At 39.9% G+C, this 19,393-nt stretch overlaps 1 protein-coding gene and 1 long non-coding RNA gene across 15 annotated transcripts in view; both read left to right on the forward strand.

Moving 5' to 3' along the window:
• CABCOCO1 (ciliary associated calcium binding coiled-coil 1) overlaps nucleotides 1-8,509 on the forward strand; it is a 227,662-nt gene extending 219,153 nt beyond the window's left edge. For 9 of the 10 annotated variants that reach the window (XM_065068612.1, XM_065068611.1, XM_065068610.1 and 6 more), the window contains 3 exons: nucleotides 4,233-4,355; nucleotides 4,732-4,875; nucleotides 7,493-7,780. In XM_065068612.1, coding sequence (XP_064924684.1) covers nucleotides 4,233-4,355; nucleotides 4,732-4,875; nucleotides 7,493-7,540 — 315 coding nt within the window. In that variant the 3' untranslated portion in view covers nucleotides 7,541-7,780. Of the gene's footprint in view, nucleotides 1-4,232; nucleotides 4,356-4,731; nucleotides 4,876-7,492; nucleotides 7,781-7,911 lie in introns of those variants that run through there. The other variant, XM_065068613.1, reaches the window with a different exon arrangement.
• Nucleotides 8,510-11,380: 2,871 nt separating this feature from the next.
• Nucleotides 11,381-19,393, forward strand: part of LOC110356891 (uncharacterized) — a 34,200-nt gene continuing 26,187 nt past the window's right edge. For 4 of the 5 annotated variants that reach the window (XR_010473652.1, XR_010473649.1, XR_010473650.1 and 1 more), the window contains exon 1: nucleotides 11,381-12,820. This is a non-coding gene — a long non-coding RNA (uncharacterized LOC110356891). The other variant, XR_010473651.1, reaches the window with a different exon arrangement.

Raw genomic sequence — 19,393 nt, forward strand, 5'->3', positions numbered from 1 at the left:
CGGCAAAGGTGTTTGCAGAGCTATCGGCTGCCTCCCAGTAACCTCCTCACCTGTGAGGACGCTGGTGGGCGATGCCTTGGAAGGTGGGAGGTGGATTTATTGTGTTTGCGTGTGCTGACAGGTTAAAGAGGGGAAAAGGGAAGAAAGGCAGGCTGATTTGAGTCAGTGTGAGAGAGCGCATCTTTGTCCATTAGTTATTCATTCAAATTTAACCACATGAAATACAAGGAAGCTAACAAACCGTATCTTGTAAATGCCTTTTATTCCAGCAGCTGAAATTCAGCAGATTTGTAGGTGTGCAGCTGGGCATGCTTAACATGAATGGCAAACTAATGTAAATCCTGTATGAAATACTTTGTTTCATAGCAAATCTCACATATATACAAGAGAGAAGTCTGTGCAGGTCTCTGGTAGCATAGGGTCCTATGTCATACAATTAGGAACTACAGAGATTATATGAATATAGAAAATAACACACAAAGAACACCCTTTTAAAAATGTACCTCTCATTCATATAAAATCAAACCCTTATCCATTGAAAGGCCATTAAAAGGCTTTGAAAGATGTAACAAGGCTTTAGAAATGGCCCATGCTGAACATGGGATATTTTTTCCAATCCTTATAAATAATTATTTCCCTATGTTTGGTAAGATTAGCTACACAGAATTTATGTTAAGACTCTGTGGAGAGGAGTACAGAATTTCAGATAATATTAAGCTGAAAAGGTGGTTTTAAAATGTTTCTATGATACAAAAACCTTGTATCAAAGAGGTAAATACACCAACCCCTCAGTCTCTTTTCTCATTTATGAAATAAGTAAGCATAAACTATAAAGTCTAATTTTCAGCAACTATGTTAGCAAATCCAAACTGACCTTGACCTTAGCTTTGCTAATTTCCAAACTCTGATATTTATTCCTAGGGTAGATTGTTTCCCTTCATATCACATACATAAATACTGCAAACCTTTCCAATGACTTGAATTAGAGTGTAAGTAAATAGCCAGTTTTAATCTACATAATATTTTGAGAGCAGACGTTCTGTGCTATGACTATTAAGATATACCCAGCAGCCATTTGTATAATACTAAAACCTCTTACATATATTATTAAAAGTAATGCTATCAGCCGGGGCTTGTTTTATGTCACAGAAACTTAAATAATAAAATACAGCGTGGATAAAATCTGCAATAATAGTAACTTAAGCAAAATTAATTTCAGTAACAGATAACATCTGGGGGAAAATGTAATTGTATATTGGTAAGTTATGCAAAGCTAATTTTATAATAACTACCACATCTATGGAACTCGTTTACTAGAACACTTTACCAGTCTTCTTTCCCGCCATTAATTCTGGTTTAGGAATTTTCCTGTATACTATTTTATTGTCTTTGCTCTGCCTACATTTGTAAAAAGGTAATTTGCCAGCTCTCAACAAGACGTGTGGGTTGATGTATGGAACAACAGGACACTTTTTATACTTCCCTCTCTTCACGCACATGTTTGCTAGAAAGCATTGCAGAGAAGCACCGCGGCGTGGGGCTGAGCGTGGGCGCCCTGCTGTGCCCGGGCTGGATGCCACCGGGGTGGGGACGTGGAGGTGACGCTCGGTGATATTTCCTGCGCCAACCTCAGCTGGATGCTGGAGCGGCCTCCAGCCTGCTCTGACTTGCCCAGGTTCAAGTGGCCTTTCGGCACCCCACCACACCTAGGAATTAGTGGGAATATTGCATTTAACTTCTTCCTGCCGTCTCTTTCTCAGCATCCCTTTATCTGCTGCTGACACTGAGATGCCCTTTAAATTTGTGCAACTGCCTTACTGTTGCTTTGTGTTTGAATTCTCGTGCACCCATTAGACTGCAATGTGCAGGAAAATATCGCCTATTAATTTTAAGGCATTATCATCTTGCCAAACTCTTTCTCACATTTCGATAGTTATATTGATTCAAGAGGACACTTTGAGTAATACATCTTTGTCATAGTGAATAATGCTCACATAATGACAAATCTTCAGGAATTAAAAAAAGGAGGATGAATTTTTTAATGTAGGTCAGTGAAAATAATTCACCATAAATTTACTCAGACTTCAGAAGCTAGCAACATTTTTTAAAGCTAACTGTAGCTGTATGAAACTTACTGTGTCTCCTTCTCTGTTTTTAAATAGATTTTACTACAGACCCATTGGTGCTATTAAACATGAGGTTTTATTCAAAGGAAATACAAAGACTTAATTGTATTTTTTAAAGGAAAGTATTGCATCAGAAGGATTCATTTAAATACGTTTGTTGGCTTCGGGCTCTCACCACAATTCATTCGTTCTAATTTTCCCCTGGACTTGTTAAGGACACAATGTATAGGAAGGAGCAATGCAGAATGGCATTTTTAGGTCACTATATTTTGGCTGTAAACTGTAGTGCTGCTCATAAACTTATTATTACTGAACAAAATACTTGATATTCTACATTGAAGTTTCATAGTCTTTAAAAAAAACTTTTGGCTGAATGTTGAGACTATTATGGCTCATTAAAGAGACTAGTTGTGCTGTAATTTAGTTATTTCTTAATGATCCAAGGGTTATTATTAGATGCGGAACAGATGAGTAAAAGAATGGCTCCCTTTAAAAGGACGCAGTGAAGTAAAAATATTATTCTAAAACAGAACCTCTGAAAATATTATCCGTGCTATAAAAACATATTTGATCAGCCCAAAATTGATTTAAAAAATCTGGTCTCGTTTTTTGCACATTATTTTGTTTTTTGACATTTTGACTGGAGGGAATTAATGAAATAATTATTTAATCTAAATAAAATATTTTGAGTGAATAGTTAACTAACTAGCCAAAAAATGTTGGTTTAAGGAAGCAGAAAGTAATTGGGAATTCTCATCCAATTCAGCTAATATTTTTAAATAAGAAAATATAAGGTAAGACATGAGAGAAAATGGAAATATTTGCTAAATCAAGAGAGCTCTAGTTTAAAAAAAGTAGAATTTGAAAACAAAGCTTCTTTTTGTTTCAGAAGGAATAACGTTTAGCTCAACATCAAGCTTTTTCATTTCAATGCAAAACTAGAACTTTCTGACTATTCCTTTTGTGATCTGTAGGCACCAGCACAGTGCTGTAAATTTTGAGTCACAAGTAATACAGGAATATGCTTCTATAAAATCTGGTTTTCCCCTCACCTTAAATTCTGAAAATCTTTCTGTCAGCCTTTTGGGTCCTTATAACTATGGGCTAATGCTCTCTGCCTTTTTTAGGGAGCTCTTGCATGACAAGGAATCTTGAAGATAATGACAGAGTCCAAATGTAATTTCTGTAAAGCTTTTTAGGAGTACAGAGACATTTTTTTAATGCAATGAAGTGAAATAGCCAGGTCCCTTACTTTCCATTTTTGCTGTCCCTTTTGCAAACGTATAGAACCTTTAATATTTTCAGCACGTTTAACTGTAGCAAGTAACTAAACAAACCAAATATTAACCTTGCTATGATTTCAAAGGTATGAAGGAATTAATTTATGGGAGCTGCAATTACCCTGATGTGAATTAATGTGGTTGATTTGCAGCATCCAAGCAAAATCCTGTTTGTAACAGCTGACTCAGACCTGGAACATCTGCCTGGAATTCTCGGTGGGCGCTGCCCCTTGTAGAGGCCCCAAACATATCGTTGTAGTAGTATATTATACCCTGCTGCTTGCTTGTTCATTTTTGTCACCCTGTTTGGACCATTAGCAATTCTTAAATTATAGTTGCATACTAAAATATTTTTCTTAGGGCCTTATTTGATGCAGTGTCACTAAAACTTTACTCCAGCGGACTCCTGTGAGGGAATAAATACCCTGGTGCTCAGCTGGGCCCTTCAATTCAAAAAGTTTAACGGGATCCCTGATCAGAAGTGACAAATTTGCGTTGGGAAGACTGCATGTTACCTAAGCTCTGCGTTTTCTAAACTTAATTATCCACATGAGTAAGAAGCTGTAGTGTTACGAAATTATGAAAATCATCTGTTCTTTCCAAGTATTATAAAGAGGCCCCCTTGAGATGCAGCTAGAAATTAAAGCTGATCTATAATCATTTTCAGTATGCTTTCCACTTCTGAGCACCTGGATAGTAACAAAAAAGGTATTGGTTTTTGTTTGCCAGCCATTTTGTTTCCATTTTTAAAAATCTGCAATAAAGCTCGGCACAATAATTAAACCTGAATTACTTTCTCTCTCTCTTTTTTTTTTAATACTGCCAGTATATGACTGAACTTGCCCAACCTGCAGTTCCCCCCTTCCCTGCTCTGCTGGAAGAAGAAATACCTTCGGAAACCTATTCATCATTCATAGTATCACCAACAGCTACAGAGGAAGAATCTAAGGTATAGAGTTTTGTTTCTTTTTTTTTTTTGTGAGTCTCCTACCTTATTTATTCCAATTGGAGCCTGGTCACTAATGATATTTATGCCCCAGAATGCAGCATGCATTCTCTTGGAAGACCGAATGAAGCTGCTTTCAATACATTAATGAGTCCACAGAGGACACTTGAGAGCACCCCTGGGCTCTCTCCCCATGTGACTTCATAGCCCTTCATAGCCCACTGCCTGGGCAGTGAGAGATGCTGACAGTCGGTCTGAGCAGGAGTTCTCAAAAGCAGGCTTGGTGTGGTGTCACCTGGCTTTGGGCTGATGCTGCTCTGTCTTCTAGGGAGCAGGAGGATGCTCTAACTCACGCATTTCTCATGGCTGGTTGCTGCAGGGCTCTGATGAAGAGGGTGACCTGGAAGAGCCCCATGCAGAGGTGGAGTCCTGCGAGGCAGACGCTGTGGCTGGCGTCACTGATGAGGATCAGAAGTCCACAGTGGGTGAAGAAATCCCAAATGAAATTATTGGCAACCTCGAGGTACTATTACTAGAAAGCTATTCACTAATTCTGTCTATGGTTAATTAGCTAGCTCAGCCTTAATGAATAATAAACTGTATTCATGCTAAAGCTGGCAAAAAAGCACATCCATATGCTGTAAAAATGTGAATTAGCCTCTATAAATAACTCCTAGTTTAGTCAGCTTACATGTGATAAGATAAAAAATATTCAGTAATGTAACAACATATATCCTCAGCATTACTATGTGTTAAGAAACATGGGCCAAATCCTGCTCTCAGTGATGTCAGTGACAAAATTCTTTTTCAGGGGTGTTCAGGATCAGCTGCTGTGATGGAGCATATGTGATGTGCGCTTAATATAAATTGTTAGATGTATCTATGTTACACATCCTTCAGTCTGTGCAAGAAATAACACATCTATGCCAATTCTAGATTTCATTTGGTAGGTGCGTAACTATGCAAGAGCTGCCTTAATGGAACAGGTCAGATTTCGGTATGTGGCCTGCAGACTCTCAGGAGTCGTGAGTTCTTTCCATGGGGTTCATGAAAGGGAAGGAAGCTTTTGTCAGCGGGCTTAAATTTGTTGTAGGGTGATCAGCCTCTCTGCGGGGAGGTCTGTAAATTGAAACATATGGAAAGCCAGCAGAGTAGATCATTGTTATTTTGTAAACTGTTCCCTCAAGCTTATGAAATTATTGAATGCAAACAAGCTAGAAGTCGGTTCCACCAAGGAACTGGTGGAATTTGGTCTTATTTGCAACAACCAGGTGGCATTAGGGACTTAAACTTTAGATGCAGCATATTGGGCACTGTTGACTAAGCAGCAGTTTATTAAATATCTAATATTATCTGAAAATAGTGTGATATTGATAAATGGTTTTACATGGATTATGTATGAATGGGAAATATAAATTAGAATAATGATGCTATTATTCGATCTATCTATTTCATTTAATATTCCATTTCAACATGTCTTCATAAACAGAAGGTAACCCGACCTATGTTGTCTTATTCCTGTCCCTGCCTATAGAAAAAACAGAAATGCCTGGTTTTCACTTGACCTTGATTTCATTAGTATCAGTGCTAAGGCTTTTTTTTCTTGACAGAAACTGCACAGATAAGAAAAACGCCTTTTTTTTTCCTTTCTTCCTTCTTTTGCAACTCTGGTTATATACACAGAAAATTATTTGCTTTTACTTTTTAAAAGTCTTCCACCACTGTATCTTTTCCACCTGATTTTTCAGTTTCTTTTCCTCTGAGGTAGTCTTATCATTAGATTTTTACCAGGTACATGGTCAGACTCATACCATTTTGTTGTCATGTGTGAACTGTGATTTCACAATTTGCATTATGTCTCCAGGGAACATAAGGCAGCTGTTGATCTAGTTGAGCCTAGAAAATAACTTTTAATCTGAAATCACGGTGCTGACACTCAGTGATCACGACAGGAGCCAGAGTGAAGTGAGCTGATTTTCACTGAAGGTAAATCAGAGGCAGGGATGTAAAAACTGGGGAAGAAAAGGCAGCTGGGGCAGCTGGGAGAGGATTGGCCTGGAGGATCCTGCAGCAAAGCAGCTTAAATATATGTAGAATGTAAAGCATTAGGGACTTATTTGTTGATAATTGAGGATGTGGTGAAGGCCACCTCCAAAAATACAAAGTTGAGAGAGAAGTTCCAGGTTTTGGTGCTAATCTGAGCTGCTGAGAACACTGAAAGTGTTTTAGCTGTGGTTATCCATGGATAGATAGGTGGTATAGCACGAGTAGGGATTTCTAGGACTGGCAAGCCAAAAAGTTCCTAAAATGTCAAGGTACTGCAAGTTTTTTCTGGGCTGAATCCATTCACTTCTTAAAAATTACATGAAGTCCATCAAGGATGTAACTCTGAGCTGCAGTGATGAATGCTGATATTGAGAAATATACATAAATTCCCCATAGACCCCCAGTATTTGTGGTCTTTTTTTTCAGTGATCCCACATTTCCAAATGCTATAGAATTAAAGATTACTACACATTATCATTGCCAAAGATTTCACTAAAATACATCACAACCCTTGTACCTTCCCCACAAATGATACATACTTAATTAAACACTCAATGCATACAGCAGTCTGGATTTCCAGAATGAGACACACATTCCTAATTGTGTTTGTAGTTAATAAGACAAGCAACATCACAGAAATACAGGGTTTTATTGTTCATTTTCTGTAATGCTTTCTAATCCCAGCAATGTTTCAATAAAATGTATTACACCAGCAAACGAACATCTGCAGCAAAGGCAAACAGTGGCAACTACCAAATCCCAAAGCAATTTCTCTGTTTTGGTGTTTATTGGCAAAGGCTGTTGGAGAATCCAGGTGAATGAGCCCGTGTCCCCAGAGCGGGTTCTGAGAGCCGTGGCCGTCCCGGGTCACCTCCTGCTCGTGGCCATCACACCGCACGTCGGGGCCGTGCACGGCAATGTGATAACGTGTTATCACGTATGTACAGGCTGAAACACCGTTATGTCTGCAAAACAGGAAGGTGTGTAGGATAATGTCTGTCCCACCACACTACGGCGTGTCAAAACCACAAAGACAATGTGCAGCCTGAGATAGCTCCATCACAACCACCTTTTTCTGCTGATTTTCTTTGCAGGCGGAGATAAATGAAAAGCTGCAAATGGAAGAAGCTCATACTTTGTGAACAGAAAAATGAAAAAGTCCTAAATAGCCAGATAAGAAAGGTGATGTTGAATCTTAGAGAAATTGGACGGTAGGGGATGGTGGCACACACAGAAGACTGTAATTATTTTTCTGTAAAGGAAAATGGTTCTGTTAGCACTTACCTAGAAATAGTTCATCCCACTGCCTCAAATTTACTGTGTTGTTATTTAGTTCAGACTGAAGTTGAAGGCAATAAACAGAAGGATATGTAATTATAAAACATCCTGAAGTTCATTTCTGAATAGAAATCCCTATTTAAAAAAAAAAAGAAATCTGTAGTTTCACTCTTTTCTTTTTCCAGTTGTGAAATATTTAACAGTTTCTCCTTTACACCTTTTTTTTTTTTTTCAGGAAATTTTGTTAGAAAGAGAGAAAACATCATTTTGAGGCACTGCAGATATAACAAGGAGAGAATTTAATTAACAAGTAATTACACACTTTTCACTGTAGTTATTCATTAATAATATGCATGTTATTTCATTTTAAATTGCTTCCTAAGCTCTTAAACAAATTTAATATCTTAGACTTTTTTATTTCCACCATATTAAAATTGCATAAATGAAGAGTTTGCACTTCTACAGTATTCCCAAGAGGAGTTCCTTTTGATTTCAGTGGAAATTTTTCTGGAATGCATGTAACCTTTCATCTGAGAATGTTTCCATATTTTGTCAGACGTTACGGAAACGTTTCAAATTCAAAAGGAATCTAACCAAATAAATTACCTCAGGAGAACCGGTTTAACATCTATGTTTTAAAATCACAGCCCGTACTGATTGTTGTGTTATAGAACTCGGTGCCCTAGGAAGCATGTTGACTACAAGTCATGCTTCAAGCGTGAAGGCTGGATTGGATTACGTGTTTAATGGAATATTTGAGAAACTGAATGTTTTATTCATTACAGTTTCATATTTGTTTCCTGTTAAGTAAAAAAAATGTAGGTTTTGTTTCATTTCATCCCCGTTTTTTATGGTGATAATGAAAAAAAATTTCCCAGTCCGACTCAGCCCAGTCAAAAAAAAAAAAATAGAAAAAGAAGAAAATAACTTGAAATACTTTTCCTGGCGGCCTCGAGTGGCGCGGCCGGGCCCGCGGGGCGCGCTCCCGCCGGGCGCGCTCCCGCCGGCTGTTGGAGCGGCGCCCAGGGCCAGCAGGGGGCGCTGCCGCCACGCGGCTCCGCGGGGACCCGGCGGCACCCCCGGGATGGGCACCCCGGGATGGGCACCGCCGGGATGGGCAGACCCCCGGGGTGGGCAGACCCCCGGGGTGGGCACCGCCGGGATGGGCACCCTGGGATGGGCACCTCCGGGGTGGGCACCGCCGGGATGGGCACCCCCGGGCCGGCAATGAGCTGCTGCTCGTCCCATAAAGCCGCGGTTTGAAATCCTGGGCGGGCGATGTTTTCCTGGGTCTCATGCGTTGAGGAAAGACCCTCGCCCCGGCCCGCGCTGAGGAGGGGGGAGCTCTGTAAGATTCACTTCCAAGTTGTCTTGATTGCTCTTCCCAGCGCTGGCCAGAAAATTAGTGAGAGCTTCCTTTGAGCTATTAAAAGCTAACCGCTCTGCTTTGAACCCTGAAGAAATTCAGGAAGAATTATTAGTTTTACCTTTAAAAAATATATATAAATTTTTAAATATTTCAGTCTTTTAGTATAGCTAAGATTCCCGGTATGTTCTTTGTTGTTTTATTGCTTTGAAATATGAAATATTTTGGCATCAAAACTTTCTGAAATCAAAATGTTTTATTTTGATTCATAAATTCATCTCCCAACATGTTATGCTAATATCACGAATCTCCTTGGTTTTGAATTCTAAGGTGAGAACAGAACTTCTGAAGAGAGCTATCGGTATAAAAAAAAATGAGTCTTTAAAATACTTTTTAGTGAAACGTGTTATTGGCAATTTAGCGTTGTTTAGCACTTCAGACTTAAATCTGAAGGCTGCAATGTTCCTGCTGTAGCGCTAAGCAGAAAGGGACTAACTATGATTTATGTTAAGACCAATGCTAAACAAAGACTTTTGCCCATATCTCTTCCTCCCTCTCCCAGATTTCATAGAACCTCTGGGAAATTCTAAAGTGCTTTGAAGATGAGAAATTGTATGTGAACATCAAGTATTACTCTGATGATTTGTTAGCATTCCGTCTTAGTACATATGCATAACAGCTGAGGTATTGCAGAAATCCAAACTGAAGTTCAAATCCCACAAACTGTATTTGTAACTATCTTCCTGCTGAACTAAATAATGCTACCAATAAAAACAGCCCCAGGGATTTTGGGGGAGCGGGAGGAGAGGATGGTGAGGCTGAAGGAGGGAAGATGGGTAAAAGGTAGATGTAACTTCTGTCTAAGCAGGCAGAGTGCGTGTTCTGACACAGCATATGAACATCAAATTGAAGAATCCTTTAATGTCTTCAGAATGTTAATATGAAATGCAAAACGTCATTCTTTGGATAGATGGGTAGGAACAAAATGTTCAGATGCAATATGGTGCATTAAGAACAGTCTCCATTCTGCATTCCTGGCTTTTCCACTGGTTTAAATCAGACTTGCTGTTTCTCAGGTCCCTCATGTCATGCTGAGTTGCTGCTATAGTAATCTCTAAAAATAATTATGCTGTCATTCCTGGGACCTACAGTTGAGGCTTTGGTATAACAATGTATTTTTTTTTAACATTGTTGATGTAACATAGTTCCTCACATACACATACTTGACGTTGTTACGAGCCGTTTCCCACCCTACAGAGCTTTCAATTTAAATCAGAAAGATCGTTCAGAAAGGAAGGAAAGACGTGTTACATTCTACTTTGCCTGCCAGAGAAGTACTGGTCTTGCAGGGAACAGAGCACAGACAAAACATCATTGTTTTTCCTATATAGGATATTATATTTAAGCTTTTTAGAATCTTCGTGATAAAATCCTGGTCTTCACTGGGATTTTATAATGAGACAGTGAACAATTAGTAATTATCCTCTAGTAAAAGAAAAGCTCTATATTCAGGCAGTGCTTTCCTGTATTATACTGCCAGAGTGATGGAAGTTTAGAAGGGATAGAAAGCAGTTTTTCTAGTAAGAAGCTGGCTTGAAAAAGATAGAAAAGAAAACAAAAAGTCAAAGCAGTGTTTTACCTGTTTCATAGTTGTTTATCATGACCTTTTCTCCTCAAGCCTTGCTTCTCTTCTGTGTCAAAACTTGATTTGAATTTGAAAATTACCACATTGTTTCCTTCCTAAAATTGTAACTGGCTTTCCTAGGAAATGTGCTTTCCCAGAGAAGCCACTGTGCGTAGGCTTCAAATGCAGCTTTTCACAAGTGAGAAAAAGACATTTTCTTCAATAACTTACACTGCCAACCTGACCACAAAATGTGTGCACTGGTCCATTTAAATCAGACTCTTAAGCACATGCTTCAGTTGATGACCAAAATGTATTTATCCAGGTGTACTTCTTTATCACACTGAAAAGGCTCCAGAGCATGGGTTTGATGCTAGGCTGACCCAGAAGTATGTAGAACAGAGCTGCAGAAGAGAACTTCAGCGTACATGGCAAGGCTGGTAATGAATTCCTAGTGAATACCTATAGATTTCCTGGAGTGTGAGAGGGATGTTCCTACTCCTGTTGGTACCAGTCAGCCTGGCACATCGCACAACAGCGAGAGATATTGCAGGTAAGTGGTCAATTCACCCTCTTTTCCCTCCTTCTCCCTCATCTTAGGACGATGTCACACCTGCCCCTGCAACAACACGCATCTACATGGTTATCCTATAGGGAAGGGTTGTGTTCAAGGTGAAACCACCTCCACTTCTCTGCCACGGTTCACGAGGAAGTGACAGCTGTGACAGAACACTTGGGCAGCGTTGCTTGCCATGAGCAACCCAAACCTGCCTGTAACATTTCAGCCCGTTTTGTTGTGGCAGTTCAAGTGTGCAGAGCAAGCTCCGGGCTCCAGTGGTTGTGGATTCAGATTACACCTACGTGACAGAAAAAAAAATCAAAGGATAGTTGCAGTGACTCATGTAATTGACAGTCCCATTCAGATGCAGAGCATTAAACAGATCTCAGAATTACTAATACTGCAGAAAGAACAGAATGTAAAATATTTCTAGGGTAGAAACAACCTGACTTTTTACATAGTTGGCTTAGTAGCCCTCTCCTTTAAAGCTTGCACTGTCGCAACAAAGACAGCATTAAATGTGAGATTTGTGTTCATGTAGAATTCTGCACTCACAGCATTGCCTAGGCCAGCTAATAGTTGTGCGTATTTTCAATATTTATGCAGCTGATGCAAAGAACCGAAAGGGACAAGGTGAGTTGCTACAAGTGCCCAGGCCAGGTTGGGCAGCGGAAGGAAGACCTGTAGCCTGACAGGAGGAGATTGTTTTGAGGCTACGGGGATAAATGGTCTGTAGAAGTTATTCACCTAAAATGAGTTCAGTCCTCTCTTCATGGAAGAAGGCTGCTGTAGCTGTGTCAGTTGGGGATGCTGATGTGGGTGGTGATTCATGGTAGGAGCCTCTGCAAGGTGCTCTGAAGCACCTTCTAGGTGACCCAGTTCCTCCAGTGCTGGCAAAGAATGCCTCAGGATTTTGCCTCCCTCCACTTAGTGAGTCCATATGAATATTTCAAAGTTTTCACGTAGGTCTTTTTAATTCTTTCTGAAGATGTCTCATACAACACTGTCTTAAAATTTGAATCTTACATATTTTAAACTCCAGCCAACACAATTTTCTTCTCTAAACAGTCGTGGGTTTTTTTGGTTTTTTTGTGTTTTTTTTTATGATTGCATTGATTGTAGTGTTAGAAATGTCATGTCTGGACAAAGCAGGATCCAAGTGTCCCGTGGTCCTTCCTTTGGCATTGACTATGGGAGATGCTTAGGGAAGAGTAAAGGAAGGGAGGACCCTGAGAGAGGTCCACCACATGAAAGCAAACCCTTCCATCAATCAGTGCTGCAGACACCTGTGGAGCCAAAGTACATACCCAGACCCAACAGGGGTTTGAATCAAAGGACATCTCCTCCAGGAATTTGTCTAGTTTGAGCTCAGTTGTGCTCCTGGCCACACAGTACTATTCCATGACACTAAGTTCTGCTCTTTAATTGTGTTGTTGATTAACCCAGCTAAAATGAATACAGGAGGCTCAAGATTACTCATCTCAGACTCTCAAGGTCCTCGGTCTTACTGGTTGCTAGTGCATGTTGAGGTGGTGTCAGTGGTTAACCATGAAGACACTGACTTTTCGTGTGCACCAGGAGCAGCTGAGATCCAGGTAAGAGGAAGCCTGTGTCGTTCTCTGCAAGGCTGAGCCTAAACTTCTGCCACCTGCCCGGTTACTTTTTGTCATTTCTTTTTGTGCCATGTCTAGCAATTATAATCTTCTGAAGCAAAGATGCATCAGTCAGTCTTTATCTGTGTGTTGAGGGACACACACATGGCCCTGCTTAAACAAGACACTGACAGGGAGGAAAAATGACCATCTTTGGTCTGTCAGGCAGACAGTGGATATTTTGCTATCCTAATCATCGCAGTAACAAGTTTCTTTGGAGCACATAAGTCATGAATTACTATGCAGCTCCAAGAGGAAAACTTTGCCCTTTTATTGTTTTCCAAAGAAATGTTCTCAATTTCTTTTCTGCCAAATTCATATTACAGATCATACTAACAAATTTTCCCAAGCCTTCTTGACCTCATCCCTTTCTCATAGTAGTAAAAGAAATTTCACTCATCGCTGGGAGATGTAGAAGATTGCTAAATTTTGCTGATTTAGGAACTGAGTGAATGAAACAAGCTTACAAAAATGTAGATACCACATTGCAGAATGCAGTTAGCTCCATTAACAAAGAAAATGGAACTTGCGATATTTCTGCTGTTTCACAGTACATTAGTAAATGGCCTGCTAATATTTTATTAGGCTGGGGGTCTGCAAGTGCTCCTCATGTCAAGGCCAAAATTGTGCACACGGTGCTGGGGAGTGCTAATTTTGGGAAGATTTTTTTTTTCCCCTCTCTTCCCCCACCAAATCTGTGCCTGGTTTTACTGAACCAAGACAAAGTAACAGTGATGCTTACTGCATTGCTTTGAACCGTGTGTTTTGTTTTAATTGGAGTTCTCAACATTTAGTGGCACCGGTTCCTCTGCTACTAAATCATCTGTAGACAGCTGGGTGAGCTGCCAAGCCTCTGGCCTGAGAAAGGGTGTTTGGATTGTCTGTTTTCTGAATGAGCCAGGTGAGAGGAAGCCACCTCTTTACTGTACTTCTCTGCTATTCACAATTACAGTCTTGTGTAATTGTCACAGGACAATTTTGCCACTAACACCATTTTTCCACTGGAGTTTTCTTACCAGGTGGCTGTTGGGATAAAAGCGGGATTCAGATTTTGTGTTGGTTTTGCTCTGAGATCATTCAAGCCTTTTTTTTGAAATGTCACATTTCAATTTAACAAATTGCCAGTTCATGCAGCTCCGATGCCCCAGAAACCATTTCCAATGACATACTATAAAAGCAGGACTGATATAGATCACTTGCCTGCATTTCAAAGACATACCTTTGGATTACAGGGTTGCAGATGAGATTTTAATTCTGTGGAACTCAGTGGAAAGACGTTCATTTGCTACCAAAGGCTCCTGCTTTAGGTGGTTTTTTTAATTCCACTCCACTTTTCTGTGAGTAATGTAGATACGGGGGCTGAAGCAGTTGAATCAATTATTCAATTGAATTAAATTACTGTAAATGCCAATATTTCTGTGAAATTATTATTGTGTAGGGCTACATGAAGATGTGTCTTTGTTATATACGACAGTTTTTGATACTGCCTCCCAAATATAAATTATGGGGCTGATTTTTAAGCCTTTAATCACAATCTTACTGACTCCCTACTCAGGCAAAATGCTTCTTGCTCTCAATAGGCATATTTACCTTGGCGTGACTCCAGTATAACCCAGTACAACAGAGGTGTGCTGGGACTGGTTGGGGCTGTGGGGCTGGGATGGCAGCAGCTGCCTGCGAGGGGCTGAGCCCCCGCTCCCCCCACATCATCACCCACACCTGGGATGAGGATCTGTTTGCACATCTCTGCGCTCCGAACAGGTTAAACACGTACGTGTGTTACGTTATTGAGAAACAGAGTGATTTAGAAGGATGTGCATTATTCCTCGTCTCTGTGTCAACAATCAAAAATGAGCTTTTGGATTTATTAGTTCCCAATCTTGCACCTATCTTAAATCATTACCATATAATAAGGACTCTGTATGGTGCATTGTCAATAAAACCTGATATTGAGAAGATTACTGATCGTCTAGTGCAAATGGAGAGCACTGTAAATGATTTAGAGAATACGTGTCAAACGTTAAAGCTATCTAATACCTTCTAAAGTAGGTTGATACTCATAAATCTAAGATAAATGACCTGTAAAACCACTTAAGAAGAAATAATACTCATTTAATCAGGCTTCCAGTGGAAAGACTAGGTAGGAGAGAAATTCAGAAGGAATTATGAAATCTCTTCTAATTCAGTACTTCGATAGGGAATGCAAACCCACATTTGATAAGCAATTTTAGTTAGCTAAAACTATTGTTGTAATAGCACTAAATTATGGCACCACTGAAAAGAAGACCAGACCAAAGGGTTTTTATGGTTTACTGAGCACTCATTTTTCCAGATTCAGCACTGGGTGTATCAGATGGAGATATAAAGGGTATTTATGGGAATTATGTTTCACTGTGTCCCAGGGACAGAGTGTTGGTTTGTCTGCTGTCAGTGTGGCTGTTCCTGCAGGTTTGTTCGATGTGTTCCCATGGGAGGAGAAGGTGTCATTTATTGGGACAAGCCTGGTTAGAACTGTAGTGAAACAAACTTGGTGTTTTCACATAGTTGAGTGGGAACTTGTACAAACTTAGTCAATAGAGTTTAGTGATATTTTCTGCACTTTGATTCCAAAGAAATTTTTTTCCCCCAGGTCTGTTTTAAAGGTGGCTTCATGTGGGTGGCAGAAAAATTAGGTCATGATTTTCGTTACTGGAGTTCTGGTTCTTCAGTTCTTGTGCAGACAAAACTTCCATTCTCTTTGACAGGTTTTTAAGTCCACTTGTTAATTCTTGTTCATCCTTTTGGCTTTGTGACTGCTCAGACCTCAGCATTGCTGCCAGCATTTATTAGAACTTGACGCAGAGCTTTTCTTGAAGCAACTGTAATGGTATATTTAGCCATGGAGAAATGTTTCCAAAGATCAGCGTGCTGTGACTCATGTGACTCCACTGCTGCTCTGGTGACCCTCACAGACTTACTCATTGTTTACATAGTGGCAAACAAGATCAGATTCTGGCTTGATGCCTTATTTCACTTCATCCAATAAATGTGCAACTTGCAAATGCATTTTACTTCAATTCACATTTTTTAAGATAAACTGAGTATCTAACTTCTTTCCTCTTATTGTTAAAAATACAGACACTTAAATGCTGCTCTGAGTGGAACTAATTAGTGAATGAAATGCAAATACATGTGGTCCGTATATAACTCATTTGTGCTGCAAAAATAACCAGGGGATGACATGGATGTGTTTAAAATGTATTATCACCTGCTTTATTCTTGCTTGCCCCCACTGAGGGCAAAACACACATGCAAGCATACATATGCTTGTTATGCAGCAGCTGTAGTTAGTATAACAATACATCAGGTTGTAGCCGTGGTGTTTGAATTGGCTGTTTCTGTAACAGAGGTGCAATGTTGGTAGCAAATTTCCATTGTTTGTGAATTTTGAGATACTGAAATCTATTAAAAAAAATTGCTTGTTGATTTACTCTATAACTGGCATAAAGCTAGAGTCATTTTATTAAAAAAAAACAAACAAACAAAAAAAAACCAAAACCAGTTAAACTGAGCATACATTGAAGAAAGTTAATTTCAGAAATCTGTCAGCCTTGTGAATATTGCTTTTCCATTTCCTGAGAATACCTCAGAGGAATTGGGTTTGCTACTCTCAGGCAGAGCAGCTGTTGCATGTATATGTTGTATGTGCATTGTGTGCGTGGTGTATTTGTTATTAGTTTAAAAAAAACCAATTCAGAGGCCACAGCTGGACTGACTTTTACCTGGTGGTTACAGGCACTGGAGTCTCTGGCTATGGACAGAGAGCAGGGAAAAATTTACAAACGATTGAGAACTGGGGAAGCCTCTGAGGAATGGAAGCTGAAGCTTTCTGGCATGTAAAATGGCTTGCAAAGGGCAGAATTGCTTGGAGCTGATCGATTCTTATTTTTATGTCAGTGCTTTTTAAAACTTTTGATTTAAGTGGTTTTTTAAGAAACACTAAGGAATGATAGAAAGATAATGATGTCAGGTAACTAGTTATGAGTTACAGTACAAGTAGCTAGTTAACTAGTTATTTTATGGTAGTTAATTTGTCAATGAGTCTAGAAGATGCGAGTGGTTCAGGCCAGTTGGCAGTGGAAGGCCATTGGTGTTCCATTAGGTATCCAGAGTTCGCGTTGTTGAACCCCACTGTGCAGCTAAACAAGCGACCAGGACAGTGGGGCACATCTTGACCCAGGTCAGCTGCCAAAACTGGGTACGGCGAGGGGTACGGCAGCTGGGGACCTGTCCCCTCCTCTGCCACGTGACTTACCAAGAGACCCTTGTTCCTCACTTCTGAGCAGGCAAATCACACATGTACGCACACTCCTTGGTTATAATTAAGTTAAAATCCTGCTAATTTGGAAGCATACCTATCACGTCCTCTTTTAGGAAGGAACTATTATTTCTTCTTTTATTCTTTTCTGCTTGAATCCCAAGCTATCAATGGCTTTCAAAGAAAAAGGAGTTTTTCTTTAGAAAAAAGTCTATTCAAATTATTCATGATTTATATCAAGAAGGGACCTTTCTTCTTTCTACTAGTAGAAAAGGGATAGTTTGATCTTCCCTGAAATCATTTGAGAACCTTATACATTTCTTTCCAGAACTAAAACTTTCTTACAAAGCTTTGGATATTCAGCAGAAGAATAACTATTACATAATTGAAGCTCAATACAATACCATGGGGCTAATAAATGCCCTCCTGGTTCTATAGAAAATGTAACAAATCATAATAGCACTTATTGGGACTCGGCCAGGCACAAATGACAAAGCTTCTTTTGAAAGAGAGTTGTGGCCAGAAATACTCTTGGACCAAAACCGTTTTCTTAACTGTCAGGGGGACATTTACTCCTTTTACTTTTCAGCCTAGATTTTATGTTGATCCTGCACCACTGAATAAAATCAAGCTTGACAGAGCTGCTACTGCAGCTGTTACAGATGTAAATGTGAAGAAGGCCATTTAAGATGACTCTGTTTCCCTGAACATGTTATTTGGAAAGTATTTAGATTATATTAAAAATAGCTTGATACATCCTTATTGTGTGTTTTATAAAGGAAGAAAAAGATGCTACACTATTAAGTGGTTTATTAACATTTATGATCACAGGTCTTTTACTTAGAAAATAATTGTTCTATTGTGTGCTGCAAAGCTGCCTGCAAACAGCTGGCCGAGGGATATACTGCTTTGTATTCTCCAAGGAGAAAATATCAAATTCAGTTGATTAATCAAAGGGGACACTCTTTGATGGAAGGGAACCTTTTCAAACTTTATTAAAAATATTGAATAAACCATGAGCAATCAAAGTTCATAATCTGAACCCTGCTCTACTTTCTTGGATACAGCAAACCTTCAAAATAACTCATAAAGCAGGAGATGAGATGTCTTCAATAAAAATAAATAAATAAATAAATAGAACCCCAACCTCAGAGCATCATATTCCAAAACCTCTATCTTGATCTGGATCTCAGCTACACCATTGCAGCTCCACTGATTTTACTGGAGTCACTCTGTGTTTTCAGCGTAGAGGCTGATAATAAGAATTGAGCCTTGGGCCTTTTGTCAGTGACTAATTCAGAAACATCCTCACTCCCTCTGTCTTTTCATGGAGGGTTTTTCCCCTATTCTGAAAGAAGAGATGAGATTGCTATCGGTGAAGCTGCCTAGTGACTAAGGATAATCAAGGTGTGACCTGGAGGCTGAATGACTGTCCCCTCTGTTCCAGGAGGAAAGCAATCATATGGCCAAATGCAGGAGGGCTGTTGGGAATGAAGTGAAGTGAAATGGAAATTCCCAGAGCCAAGGAGAAAACACAACTCAGACAAGTGGGACTAGCACATCTCTGTCTTGCAATGGGCACTGAAATCATGGCCCCTACGTGACATATTATGTGTAAAGGCATCGTGCTGCTCAAGATGAAACTCAAGTGGATGTTAGCAAATAAAATGCTCATATTTAGCAGCAGGAGAAAGTTGCTGGAATGCTTACAAGTATTTTGATGGGAAAGAAAAAAACAGTTGAGGGAAAGAATAATTGAAGGTATACAGGCACAGAGTGATGGGAAGCGAGCACGCTGATGGTTCACAGCACAGTAGTCTGATGCCATTTTTAGTTAGGACACAAGGCAGAGCAAGTTTGGAATAAGAAGCACCAAGACAGCACAGTGGAAGCTGTCCTCGGTGGCCACAGGGCCTCAGCTATACAGACCTGAGTGAGATCGTGGGCAAGCACTCAGCACACGTGGCTATCTAGGGCAGCAACAACAAGAAATGTGAAGTTTTGATATGGATGTCCTCTGCAATGTTTTTTTTTCCACAGTGGTTTTCTGTATTGTCCTCTCTCTGACCATGTTCCAAGCAGAGCTGGAAGGACAGAGCTGATGGCTGTGCCTCAGTCAACACACAGGGCTGAAGCTCACAGGGGGATTTTCACAACCACAGCAGACGAGGAGGTCAGGATGGGTGAGGTGCAGCTCAGGTCTGGGGTCACCTCCAGCT

The sequence above is a fragment of the Columba livia genome, chromosome 6 (genome assembly GCF_036013475.1).
Source record: "Columba livia isolate bColLiv1 breed racing homer chromosome 6, bColLiv1.pat.W.v2, whole genome shotgun sequence".
NCBI lineage: Eukaryota > Metazoa > Chordata > Aves > Columbiformes > Columbidae > Columba > Columba livia.